The sequence below is a fragment of the Geospiza fortis genome, unplaced genomic scaffold (assembly GCF_000277835.1).
Source record: "Geospiza fortis unplaced genomic scaffold, GeoFor_1.0 scaffold155, whole genome shotgun sequence".
NCBI lineage: Eukaryota > Metazoa > Chordata > Aves > Passeriformes > Thraupidae > Geospiza > Geospiza fortis.
In genome coordinates, this window is record NW_005054592.1 from 297,372 (window position 1) to 310,140 (window position 12,769).

Below are 12,769 nucleotides of genomic sequence, written 5' to 3' on the forward strand. Positions count from 1 at the left end.
ACTGAGAAAGAGGTCTGGAAAATAATCCCACACACTGACTTGTGAGACTGGAAACCAGACAACACAAACTCACACTGCTTGTATAATCACCCTGGGATTATACAAGAGATATCAGATAAACATCTTTGAAAACACCTTAAAGTAACTGAGATGTGGCTCATAACTTCCACTATCCACACCCATTCCTCAAACTCTCTAAGCAAAGTGCCTGCCAGTGGTAACAACCCACACACCTTTCTCTCTGCTGCCAGTAACAGTGCATAGGTGAAGGACTGATTCTTTTCAAGTTGGTCAAGAGAGAGGAAGAGGCTTTTCCCTCCTTGCATTTAAATATGGTTCTTCAAAAAGCTACTTTTTATTTTCCAAACATGAATTCGGTAAATTTATAGAGAAGATAAAATCAAAATAATAATAAATCAATCACCAAAATGCTGCTACAAGGAGCTGTATATTCCTCTATCCAAACAGTGGTTTTGGCATTCTTACAGTAGCCAATGGTGAGATCTTTTATTCTTTCAGCAGAGCTGCCAATGGGGCAAGCACTGAGATGATGCTTTATGTCATTCACTTGCACCACTGAACTTGCTTATTTCCATAGTTAGTAAGGCTTTCTTTTGTTAGAAATGGTCTGTCTCTGTTTTTTTTTTTTTTTTTCAGGTGTGACCAGGAAAAAGAATCCCAAACTGTCATTATGAGCAAGCACAAAACTGATACACAGGTATGTGTATGGATACACACACACAGGTATGTGTATGGATACACACACACAGGTATGTGTATGGATACACACACACAGGTATGTGTATGGATACACACACACAGGTATGTGTATGGATACACACACACAGGTATGTGTATGGATACACACACACAGGTATGTGTATGGATACACACACACAGGTATGTGTATGGATACACACACACAGGTATGTGTATGGATACACACACACAGGTATGTGTATGGATACACACACACAGGTATGTGTATGGATACACACATAGGTATGTGTATGGATACACACATAGGTATGTGTATGGATACACACACACAGAGGTGTATGGATACACACACAACACCGTAGAGATGAGGAACCAGAGCCACAGCAGCCCTGGGGATGATCCCAGCCCACCCTCACCTCCCGTGCAGCCCCTGGTGGGAGCTGCAGGCAGATGAGAGCCCGGGAGCTCAGCCAGTCCCTGCCCTTATCCCAGGCACAGACAAGACAGAGGTGCTCTGGGGAATCTCTGTGGAAGGGACAGAGGCTCTGTCTCTGCTCCTATCTCTGCCTCCATAGGATTGTCTGCCCTTGCCAACAGCTAGAGACAAAAGGGGAGTAGGGGATGAAGCTGGCAGACAGACAGGCAAATCCCTTCTAAAACACATCAGAATTCCTGGTCTAGGAGGAATTCTCTGTCTTGCTGTAGCACAAGTGCAAGCAGGGAAGGCATTTCAGACCGTGGCTGTCACGCTCCACAGCCCTGGCAGAATTCTTTCTGTCAGTTCAGGCTTTCAGAATAAATAGCTGTGTGCTATTATAGCAACATGGTCCTTTACAGATATGGGACGTTATTTATATTCTACTTACATGCTATTTAAATAACTCTAACAGGAAGCTGTTTTACATAGGAAACTACTGCATGAAGTTCTCCTGGAAGCCTCCAGCTACCTTTAAGCTTTGTTTAAACAGCCAAGGTCTTCTGATTCTTTCTTGAGGGATTTATTTAGACTTTATGTAGCCCACGATCCCTATCCAACTTCCTATAGTACGTGCAGACAATGAGTCCTTCCTCCATTTCTAAATTTAATCCTTCTCAAATCTACTTGTTCAACATTAACACGTCTCAAACACTGAGTTTTCTGTCCTCTCATGTTTTGGTAGCGTGGCCAATTCCTATAACATTGTCCTTAAGTGCTAGCTGAAGATGAAAGTTGCAGCAGCCAGGCATAAATAGCAGCACCCAATGAGCTGTTTCATTTACAATATGCACAGATTTTTTCTATTTGTTTCACCCACCAAAACTAAAATGCACAAAATTAGGCATGCAAAGAGTTTGCAAACAGCAAAAAGGGAGGAGGCAAAGCAGAGGGCAGAGCTGAGCAGAACAGGATGAGTGTCAGTACAAGCATGTAGGACCAATTTTTGATGAATATCTCTTCTGTCAGAAAGTAACAGAGAGATTGGGATGAACTGAATTTTTAATTAAAGTGATGAAAGCAGGTCCTGGTTTTAAGTAAGGTGCTGAGTAGATTTTTACATTTAAGCAAAAGTAGGGCAGTGGAACTCCTTGCATGCACATTATCATCAAATTGACTGTGATGGTTTGGAAAAGCCCAAAGGAGCTCTGTTGTGCTATCTGCACAATGAACACAGAGTGAAATAGCAACAGCCCCACAGTGACCTGAAAATTGAACAAGGCAACTAAGCAAAAATAGAAACAAAGGCAGAGAAGGCAATCCTAGACACAAAAAAATGTGTTGGTGCCTATACTGGAAACTCAGGAGCATTTAGAGTCTGGCTTAAGAGTGGCAGTGAACTGGAGCTGATTTCCTAAGTCAATAGGGGCAGCAGTTTTTGAATTAAACTCTCCTCATGTCCCTGATATTTCTACTTTTCTCCATGCTGAGTTTGCACTAAGTAGTATAGTAATCCTTTTAGTTTAAATTCTGTTTCAATTCTTCCTTAGGATGATATAAACAGACCATTCTCACTCAAGGCACTCAGATGTTTTTAGATATGAGTTGGTAGCCACTGCCTGGCTTTTAGTACAGTTGTTCAGCTCCATATCCTTGCCTGCTTGGACACAACTGAGCATTCAACTTCTAAACTCCTACGCCTGGCACCAAGTTGAGCTTAAAGTCATTAAACACAAGGACATGAAAGACAAAGCAGGGAGCACCTGAGCTTCATTCTAACACACCTTCACTCAGAATTTGCATCTGTAGTGGTCTGTCAGACTGCAACACCAATAAATATTGTTATCGCAGGGAGAAAGGAACATCCCTGTGACAATATTTATATAAAAAATGGCATAGCTAAATAATCCAGTGGCACCCAACAAAGAAAACCACAAGCGCACTGGCACTCTACATGGAAATCACTACTGCTTTCACTGAAGTGCAAACCAATTCCTTTTCCCTCCCCCCTCAAATTTGATCAATATTTGTCTAGCATGCAAACTAACATCACCCTCTGCTGTCTCATTCCCACTCTTTCTTTAATTGTGAGTGCTTAGGCAGACAGTTGTAATTTAATGGTCAGTTGAAGACAATTCCAATCAAAGTGCAACCTATGTCTGCTCCTGTTTCTTTGGCAGAAGAACTGACCACAGTTACGTAACAACAGGGACCATAAAAGCAGCGTTGTTTTTAACTTTATGTAATTGTAGGATTTTCAGTGGTGTACAAGAGTTAAATTCCCATTGGTTTCTGCCAATTCTCCCTGGCACCCACTTGACAGTCCCCTTCACGTTCTTTGAGATCTGCTCCTGCAAATAGAAACAGTGTCTTCCCCCTCGTTATCTAATTTGCAGTTTAATGTTGTTGCTTAAATGTCTACTAAAGCAGGTCATGCTTAGTAAAGTGTGGAAATTGTATCTGGCAAGCAAGCTGCTTAAGCAAATGAGGGTTCTGTTCACAAAGCCTAAACACATGCATTTAATCTAACATCTTTAGCCCTGCCTTGTCTTTTCTGAATTGAAACAAAAAAAAATCTTTTTTTTTCTTCCAGAAAGGAAAGCAACTCCTTTAAAGTACTTTCACATTACAGGCAAGATGTACAATTTAATCTGTTATTCCTAGATGATATTCAAATAAATTTACTTATTGTACTGAGGCAAGAAAAATACAAGAGAAACACTTTTAGTTCAGTCATGAAAAACATAGGAATATCAGGTGAACAAAGTTGTAAATTGCAAAGAGGATGGACAAAGACTCTGCCCAGACCAACCCCACAGAGATGATTATTATGCCTCCAGTAAAATCAAAGAACATTCTGAATGTGGCCTTGAATAGAAACAAGACTTGGTCATTTGGGACAGATCCAGAGCATTTGAATCCCACAGGAGTCTGGCCACTTGCAGTGTGATTTTGTGGAGGCCACTGCTTAGAAGGCTGAGAAAATGACCTTACATCCTAAAATGAGGTCACTTCACGGAAGATAGTACAGTCTTACAGCTTTTACACAAATTTTTACATTGCTATTTAAAGCAAATTCTAATACAAATTGTCTTTGAAAGAGTTTTACTTAAGTGATAGATCTGCAAAGAGACACCAGAACAATGGAAGTAACAACCCACCAAAAAAAACCCCTATACTTTGCTGTGAAAACAGGGTTTCATCTCCTGTGTAAAGCAGAGAGAATAAAAACTGAAAGGATTTAGAACTGGGTTTAAGTTTACAGATTAGACATAGCAGACCCTTACATGAACAGATAGAGCAGACCAGTCTGACAGGACAAGAGATTACCAGCAATAATTCACACCCCAAGGGTCACAGCTCTCCATAACTTCATGGGCACTGCTCTGGCTACCCACACACAGGGGCTCAGGTGTGTCATGGTATCTTCACAGTCTTCAAAATTTAAGTTCACTAGTTAATTTCACTGTGAATGGAAAAGGGAGTCACAAGAATCCCAGGGTTTATGAAATAGTCTTCTGAGAGAATTCTCTATGCACTGAATGCCCTCCATAGGTATTCATTAACAAGTTAACAGAAGGGCAAAGTGTAAATCAGAAACTGGAATTATTTCCATAAAGTTAGGAAGGAATTTCCATAAAGATTTTTATTGCTAATCAACCTCCTTTTGCGAACTGAAACGTGGGGAGAAAAGTCAGCAGCCATGGACCCAGCAGTTTGGCCAGATCAGCCTGAGGTTTCTGCTACAACAAAACAAATAAAACAATGTCATACACAGTCAGGGGCTAATGACATATGGAATGCTTCTATGCTAATTATGTTAATTATGATAGTTGTTTAAGTGCACACCCATTTCTATTTAGCAACAATCTACTGCCTGAATTCCATAGGGTAAATCCAGTCCTAGTGCAACTGACCTACAAGATTGATTTTTATGCCAGTAATGTCCTCAGTTACTCACCCAGAATTTCATTTAGCAGTGAACACTGAATAGAGCTGGCCTGACTTGGAGCGTCAGACAGAACACGGTGCTCTAAGGTTTCCTGAGCACTCCAGAAACAGAGGAGCTGCAATACCCCAGTGGCCAAAGCAGCTAGTGCTAAATTAGTATCAGAACAGGGCCAGTCACAGGTATTGGCAGAACCATTTGCACTGGTTCTCTCACAAAGTGCCTGCTGTGATTTCTCTCCATCCCATATTCCCACCCACAGTCAGTCCTGGCACCCAGAGCCCCTGTCCCTGAACCTCAGACAGTCTGGTGGCTGCTTGGCCACAGCTCAGTGGTGACACAGTGAGGCTCCTAGCACGGACCACCTGGCAATTAGTCTGGCCATGAGAGGCATTCTCAGCTAAAGGAAGGATTTTAAATTCCCCTCCAGTACTCCAAGTAAGGTTTAGTCGTTCTTAGTCTCTAAGCATTTAAGTGGAATAATAATCAACATTGCAAACCCTGAGTTTCTCCAAGGACCAGAGGCACAGATCCTTAAATAAGGCCAAGACTTCTTCTATCTTGTGTGTCTGAGGCACCTGCTGGGTCAAGCAGCAAACTCACAAGTGACAGTGACCTCTAAATGTTAGCTTAAGGCTCTTACCTTTGTAAGCTCAACAAGAGCAGCCAGAAAAAAACCCCAAGAAAACAAAATATTATTTGAAAAATGCTTACCAAGAGAGCAGCACAAATAGGGCCATGGATGATGTAAAGCAGATGAGTGTCAGAGCTGATCCAACAACTACAGAAAACAAACAGGAAAAGAAAAAAAAAAGGTATTTATTGGCTTTGTTGGTTTTTTCTACCTTAAAGAAAATATAAAAGTTTTGCAAAGCAAGCTGAAGCTACTTACTTGTCATTATAATATAAGCTTCTTGCCACAGCATGTATGCAGGCAGGGATCAGTGGAAAACCTGTGGAGAAAAAAGCCATTTTCTTCATCAGTAAAACCTGGTTAATAACTAAGCAAACTTGCATATTTTGTAGGAATCTTCTGTATTTTCACCTCACCCAAACTATATACCTGCAGAGAAAATAAACTAACATGGACCAACTTAAACTTTCTTTTTTTCAGATTTCTTTCTGAGGGCTGTGTGAAACCTTATTCCCACTGACTTGCCAAGAAATCCACAGCAACATAAAGGAAAGGCAAATCAACTTTTTACAACATAACAAGTGATCTTCATTAAGAGATGCTTTTCTGCAGGCTGCAGTCTGCAGTTACAGCAAATAGGAAGGTAATATTAAAATGGTGATTGCATGCATGAGCACAGCTTTAATAGTGTGGCCAGTGGAGAGCATGTTCTCACTGGTATGAAGACAAAGTATCAACACCTTGATGTATTTTTAAAAAACCCTGGAAATTAGACTCAGGAAATTAAACCAAATGGAAAAAAAAAATTAAAAGAATAAGCAAATTAGTCATCTGGGGCCCTTGACACTCTGGTGGTGCATGATCTTCAGGAGCTGCTGAGCACCTGTGAGCTTCCAGCTGTGACTGCAGTGGGACAGTGACCCAAGTACCCATCACTCTGGAGCTGGGTGTGCCAGTGCAGGGAGGCTGCCAGAGCCCTCACTTTCACATTGTGAACAAGCCCTTGTGCATTATCTGAGGTGAGTGGGCTTGGCTTGTTGGTTTTGATACTGATACTACTCGAGATGCTCAGTTACTGCTATTCTGTGTTTGCTTAGGGAACAATACAGGTCAAATGGAAGTGCTGGAAAAATAAATCCTCAGCCATCTTCAACTCAGTTCTGATCCTCCACCCTCAGCACGGCGAGACTTCTCTGAAAACAAACATTCACTCCTGAATAAACATCTTTGAGGTGAGGAACAATGAATAATTACTTCTTAAGGTCTGTCTTATAATGGGCGACTATTTTCTCTATACAAAGGAGGAGTCACTTCCTGACTCCAGAAATGCATAATCTCTCTCTCTCAGCAGAGGTACACACAACTTCCTACATTAATATTTCTAAGCTTGTTAAAACACTCCAGACAAAGAATCCGGGTGTGCCATGGTCACTCAAAGCAGCAGCTCAGAGAGGCAAAGGTAGGGGTGTTTGAAGGAGGAAGAGGCTGCATGGACCTGAAAATGCACAAGGTGAAAGCACATACCCCAGCCAAGAAGGTAATACCACATCAAGTGCTGCTTCTCAGCAAAAACAGCCACCACGATCAGTGTGTGCAAGTAAATGCCTTCACACAGCATCCAAAAGTAGTTGCAACCCATCAGGTACAGGTAGATGAACTGTGACACTTTGCAACTAACCTGCAGGAAAAAAAAATTAATTTAAAAAAATTTTAATTTGCAGAAATCTCAGAGCTTTATTTGCAAAGTGGAAAAAAATACCACTGGAAATTATGTTTATTCTGCTTTTCAATACAATTACATATTTATTTACTTTTTAAAATAGAATTTTCATCACATTATAATCCCCTACTTTGTGGTGACATAAAACTAATAACTGAGTCTGGATTTTTATTCTTCAAACACGAGGACCCTGAAATCCTCCAGTGTGACAGAATGCTGTTATGATATTTTGCCTTATTGCAAACCTTACCACACTTAACCATTCCAAATCCTTAAATTATCTGATAGTAACCTCACAAGAAATGTACTTTGATGTGGGTAATCCCCTCTCAGTTTTACCCATCACAACATATAACTACCCCAGAGAAGAATTCATGGTTTTGAAATGCTTACAGTACTTCCAGTTTTAACCTACTCATAACTGCACCTAGGGACTGAGAGGTCACAGTAGTTTCTGGAGGAGCCTGGCATTTATTTGTATTTAGCTTCATTCAAAATACATTCTACAGTTCAAATGCTATAAAATAATTTAGTGGGAAGTATATGAGGTTGTGAACAAGGAGCAACAGCTAACTTGTAGATTTGGTCACATTAAATCCCTTTTTTCCCCTCCTTCCAATATTGCTGCCTGTTTGATTGTTCTATTTCTGCCCCTTGGCTTAAAACAAACCAAAACCCGATATTGTTTTACCATTTTCTGCTACCTAACTCACTTGATGATGATAATTAGCAGCTATCTCAGGTATGTTTTCCAGCACATTGATGACTGCTTCTACAGTAGAAAAGGAAATCATCTTTTTACTCAATTCAGCTTCTGGAGTTTTTAAGCGAACTTCCACAGAATTAAGATTTATCTCCCATGTCTAAATAACAATAAAGCCAGGGCTAGGGATTTGTTTCTGTACTTCATCTTTAGAGTATTTAGCTGCAAAAATAAATTGTTTTTATTTTAAATGAAGATGGCCAAGTTAAAGCCATAAGAAATTAGAAGACAGATCCAAAACACCTTGCAAAACCTTTTTTCCTGCCCTTCCTTGGTGAATTCAGCTGTCAGCCTCCCTGAACCTTATACTCTCACAATAAAGCACATCCATCTAGAATAGGCTTTCCTGCAGTTGTTTCAGGGCAAAACTCATTCTGTGGAGCTGGGAAGAGGCATTCAGTGAGCTCAGTCCCACTTTTCCTATTTCACAGCCTGGAAAGTGCAGCGTGCCAGGCACTGTGAGACATCTGCACAGAGCATTCCATCAGCTGTGCACTCCCACCTCTGCTGCAGCACTCTGAGCCACTCACCTACAAACAAACAGACTCTGCCAAACACACTTTCACTTACTGGGTTGGTTGCAACTAATTCCTGGTTGTTGGCAACGGCCGTCAATGAAATTATTGTTACAACAGAGTTGCAAACAAAAGAGAAAAACAGATTTTTATGCAGGGTAATCCTTTGGCAGCTCAAGCTCCTGGAAAAGAGAAACAAGAACAAATGAGTACATGGGAGGACAACTATGTGTACTTGGGGACAACTCTGACATTTGAAAATGCTAGAGCTCTTGATTTTACTAACAAGTCCTACATCAACCCTTTCTTCAGGTCCAGAGCAAATTTAATTATGCAAAAGGAAGAAAGTACATTTAGATGCAATATGTTTATAGTTATGCTTATAGTGGCCAGCTGAAAATTATTTAAATGCTGATAATAATTTTCAGAAGATTTACTTTTTTTTGGTTAGCATCTGAAGAATTTCCTAATTACCTATCCCACCTGTGCTTGATGAAGCTGTCTTACCCTGTTTCCATTTACCCAAATCTGTTCAGATCTTTTGAGGGTAATTCCTGTTCCTCATATCCTTGTCATTTTCTTTTCTTCAGCCCAAATTTAGAGAAAGATCTAAATAAGCAAAGTAATACAAATCTCCCCCTGACTTTTGTGTTTGACTCAGTTATAAACAATTTAAGGACATAATTAAAAAATACCTAGAGAGCTGCATTTAATTGTGTTAATTTCTAATGTTTGCTTTTAATCTTGCAATAAAATCAAAGAGAGAATATCTTTGGAAGATAAAACAAACAAAAAAACCAACAGAAATTAACTATATCAAAGAATGTTGAACTTAGGTGCAGCCACTTTCTGTTTTTCTGCCATTCTAGAGGAAGCAAGAATAAATCAGTGTAATCAAGGAGGAGGGACTGCTTCTCATTCAAGTTTTTCAGTGAAGTCCTGTGTTGCTTCAGAGGCAGCATGGAGTGAAGCCTCTGCTGCAGAGTCCCCACACCTGCCTGTCCCCAGGTAATGGCCAGAGAGATGGAGTGCAGCTGATTGGCCCTTGGGAATGACCAACTGGGAGAGAAAATCTACCACTTACACACGTGCCACTGAGAGAAATCAGAAACACATTCAAAAGGGCAGCAGGGGACATGTCTAAACTGTCACCCAAAGGGAAAAAAAAGAAAATTGAGTTTTCTGGCCTCTTCAAATAGCTTGCCTGGAAGAAAAGATAAAGGAGGGACATCAGTGATTTGTTTTTAATTTGAGAGGATAGAAGGGAGACCTTTACATTTTTCAGAGAAATACAGATATGGAATCTTCACAAAGGCTGGGGGAGTATATTGAAAACTGCTGACAGATGAAAAAATAATCAAGGTGACCCAAAGGAAGAAAAAAGACAGCCCCACAGGCCTGGCCATAGGGCAGATCTGATCTGCATCCTTTGCAGCTCTCACAAGAGCAGGGTACAATGCACCCAGAGATGGCTGCACTGAGCTCACAGTTCTCACTATGCAAGCCCTGAGACAGACAGTCCAAGCCCATGGCACTAAAAACAGGGGAAGGAGAAGGAAGCCCCTCTAGAAACCAGTGCTGCCATTTAACAGGGACCTACAGGAAACTTTGGTTGCCACGTGTCATTTGGCTGAAGAAAACACAAAAGAAAAAGTTTCAAAATGTGGAAAATGGGGTTGCATATGAGTTTGAGGAAAAAGTATATTCCATTAGGCTGTTTAAGATTTTATTTGAGTCTTGTTTTAATGCCCCAAAAGGATAAAATTTAATTATTATAACATGCAGGGTCTCACATTCTTTGCAAATGTATTTTTCTATGGTTTTTTTCCCTGTATGTTTTATATATGAAAAAAGAGACAATGCTAGATTCCAGCGAAGGGCTTTGTGTAAACAAGTCCTGAACAGCTCTGGAATTCTGTCTGCTTATTGTTAAGACTCAAGGCTCAGGCGAGGAAGAGCACGTACAGCTAATGGGGCCATCGCTCCGGGTCATCCCGCAGCTGTTCCTGTTGAATATTCAAACACACCCATCCACACCCACCTCCACCCATGCATGAAAGGGCTGAGAGGATCACCGGACAAGAAACAGAAAGCAAGACTGATGACATTTAAAAACTAAGACTGTTTTTGGTAATAAAAAGATTTTTCCTAAGCTTCCCCACCCTCTCTCTTCTGTTATCCTTCCTATAGTCCTTTATTCTCACTGTTTATCTTAATGACATAACATCCTTTAATCACTTAATTCTCATGTTTATGATCTAAGTACATTTGAATGACCAACCCCTCAATTAAACCTCAAATAAAAAGAGACTTCCTACTATATTATTTATTTCCCTTCTTTTTTTTTTTTTTTTTTTTGACTCCTGTATATCTTGGGAATCAGGGAACAATTAATTTCTCCAAAAGAAAAAAGGGTGACATTTTCAAAAGCCCCTAAGTGGGTTTGAGATCTAAGTTTTTAAGGTACTTCAATATTGCAAAACTCAACCAGTAAGCACCTAGGGGAATGATCTGTTCAGAGTGATTTAGGTAGCTCTGTCTCCATTAACAATCCAATAATCAGTGCTTTGCCCACTCTCTTTAACACACTGCTGCTCTCCTGTGTGAATGCTGTCATGGGATTTGATGTGACACTTGATCAAAAACTCCTTTGTTTCAGGTGGGTTTGTTTGTTAGGGTTTCTTTTTGTCTGCTTTGATTTTTAGGTGGGAGCACCTTTGAAACTGCAGCTCCCCTTTATCCTAAATCACTGCTTTTTAAAGTATTCTCTTGCCTCATTTTTCATTCTTTATGGCAACCATGCAATTATTTTAACATTTGCATCACGTGCATGATCTCGAGTATGTTACAGAATGACAAAGCAGAGACACTGCAAGAAGTTACTTTTATGTCTCATAGATGAGTTTTCAGAGATGTTCAGAGTTCCAAGCTTATAACCCATTCCATTCTGTTAAACCAAGAACTCAAATGCAATTGGGGAATACAAGTCACAAGCTGGACAAGTATTTCCAAGGAGGAAATTTTATGAAGAAAAAAACAAAACTTAAAATGCAGAAAAATTTTAGTCCTGAAAAATAATTCAAATCCCAAACAGTTGATATTTCCTTTGAGGAAAAGTTCCAAATTCCTAGTCAGATCTAAAGATATCCTAATGATCAGAAATCCAGAAAATGTTGTCTGGAAACTGTCAGTTGACTTACAGATTAAATGTTTTAGAAATGACAAATTCAAAGACACCCCCCACAATAGGAAAAAAAAAGTCCACCTGTTAAAGCTATGAATAATTATCCAAGCCTTAGCTGATACATAATACATCCTGGTATTAATCTAGGTCCTTAAATACCCTTCTGCTACTAAAAATACTTTAGAGGAACTGTACATCCCAAGAGAACAGCTTGCAGAGAACTTTCTTTAGCTTCCTTTGAATTTTGTAATTTCCTTTTATATCCTAACATAACCACAGTCTAGAAAATGTGGTTTGTGGGTCTGGATTCATTCCATGTGGTCTCTGAGGAAGGATGATCCTGCTCCCAGGGAAGAAAATCCCTGGATGGTGAGACAAACATGACACAGGATGGCAGCACAGCAGATCACCTGCTTTTGCTGTAAGTGCCACAAGCAAAGACGAAATCACTTTGGTTTTCATATTATGGTATAGAAAAATCATGCTTGACTCTCTGTGAACTTACAAAATCATCTCCTACTCCAAATCCTTTTCTTTTCCCATGTGTTAAAGCATTTTTCCTGTCACATTAGATATTTAGTCTGCTAAACTTTGTGACATTTATTGCAACAGTACTGTCCATTTTTATGCAAAATCAAAGTTCTTATGATGACTCAAGAGCCATTTCACATATTGAATTTGTGGAAGGAAAGTGAATTTAGAAAGAAGTGTTGTTTTTATAAATCATACAAAAGAAATTGATTGAAAACCAATTAAATGTGTTTTCCTCATGAAACAAGATCAGAAAAACCTGAAATGCCATCTTGAATACTGGATTTTCAAAGGAAAGGCTACAAAGTTAAAACCCTCCTGTTTGTGGCTGATTTGCA

The 12,769-nt window shown here is 39.8% G+C and overlaps 1 protein-coding gene and 1 long non-coding RNA gene across 2 annotated transcripts in view; one reads left to right on the top strand and one right to left on the bottom strand.

The window, feature by feature from the left end:
- LOC115948881 overlaps positions 1-9,722 on the top strand; it is a 26,946-nt gene extending 17,224 nt beyond the window's left edge. Inside the window, exons 4-7 of the long non-coding RNA XR_004082650.1 lie at positions 658-718; positions 6,199-6,361; positions 6,816-6,950; positions 9,586-9,722. This is a non-coding gene — a long non-coding RNA (uncharacterized LOC115948881). The remainder of the gene's footprint in view (positions 1-657; positions 719-6,198; positions 6,362-6,815; positions 6,951-9,585) is intronic.
- Positions 1-12,769, bottom strand: part of CALCRL (calcitonin receptor like receptor) — a 63,207-nt gene that overhangs the window by 10,278 nt on the left and 40,160 nt on the right. The window contains exons 7-11 of the mRNA XM_005430001.3: positions 8,772-8,898; positions 7,243-7,396; positions 5,977-6,037; positions 5,774-5,865; positions 565-576 (exon numbers count right to left, since the gene is read on the bottom strand). Of these exons, the coding sequence (XP_005430058.1) occupies positions 565-576; positions 5,774-5,865; positions 5,977-6,037; positions 7,243-7,396; positions 8,772-8,898 (446 nt within the window). The remainder of the gene's footprint in view (positions 1-564; positions 577-5,773; positions 5,866-5,976; positions 6,038-7,242; positions 7,397-8,771; positions 8,899-12,769) is intronic.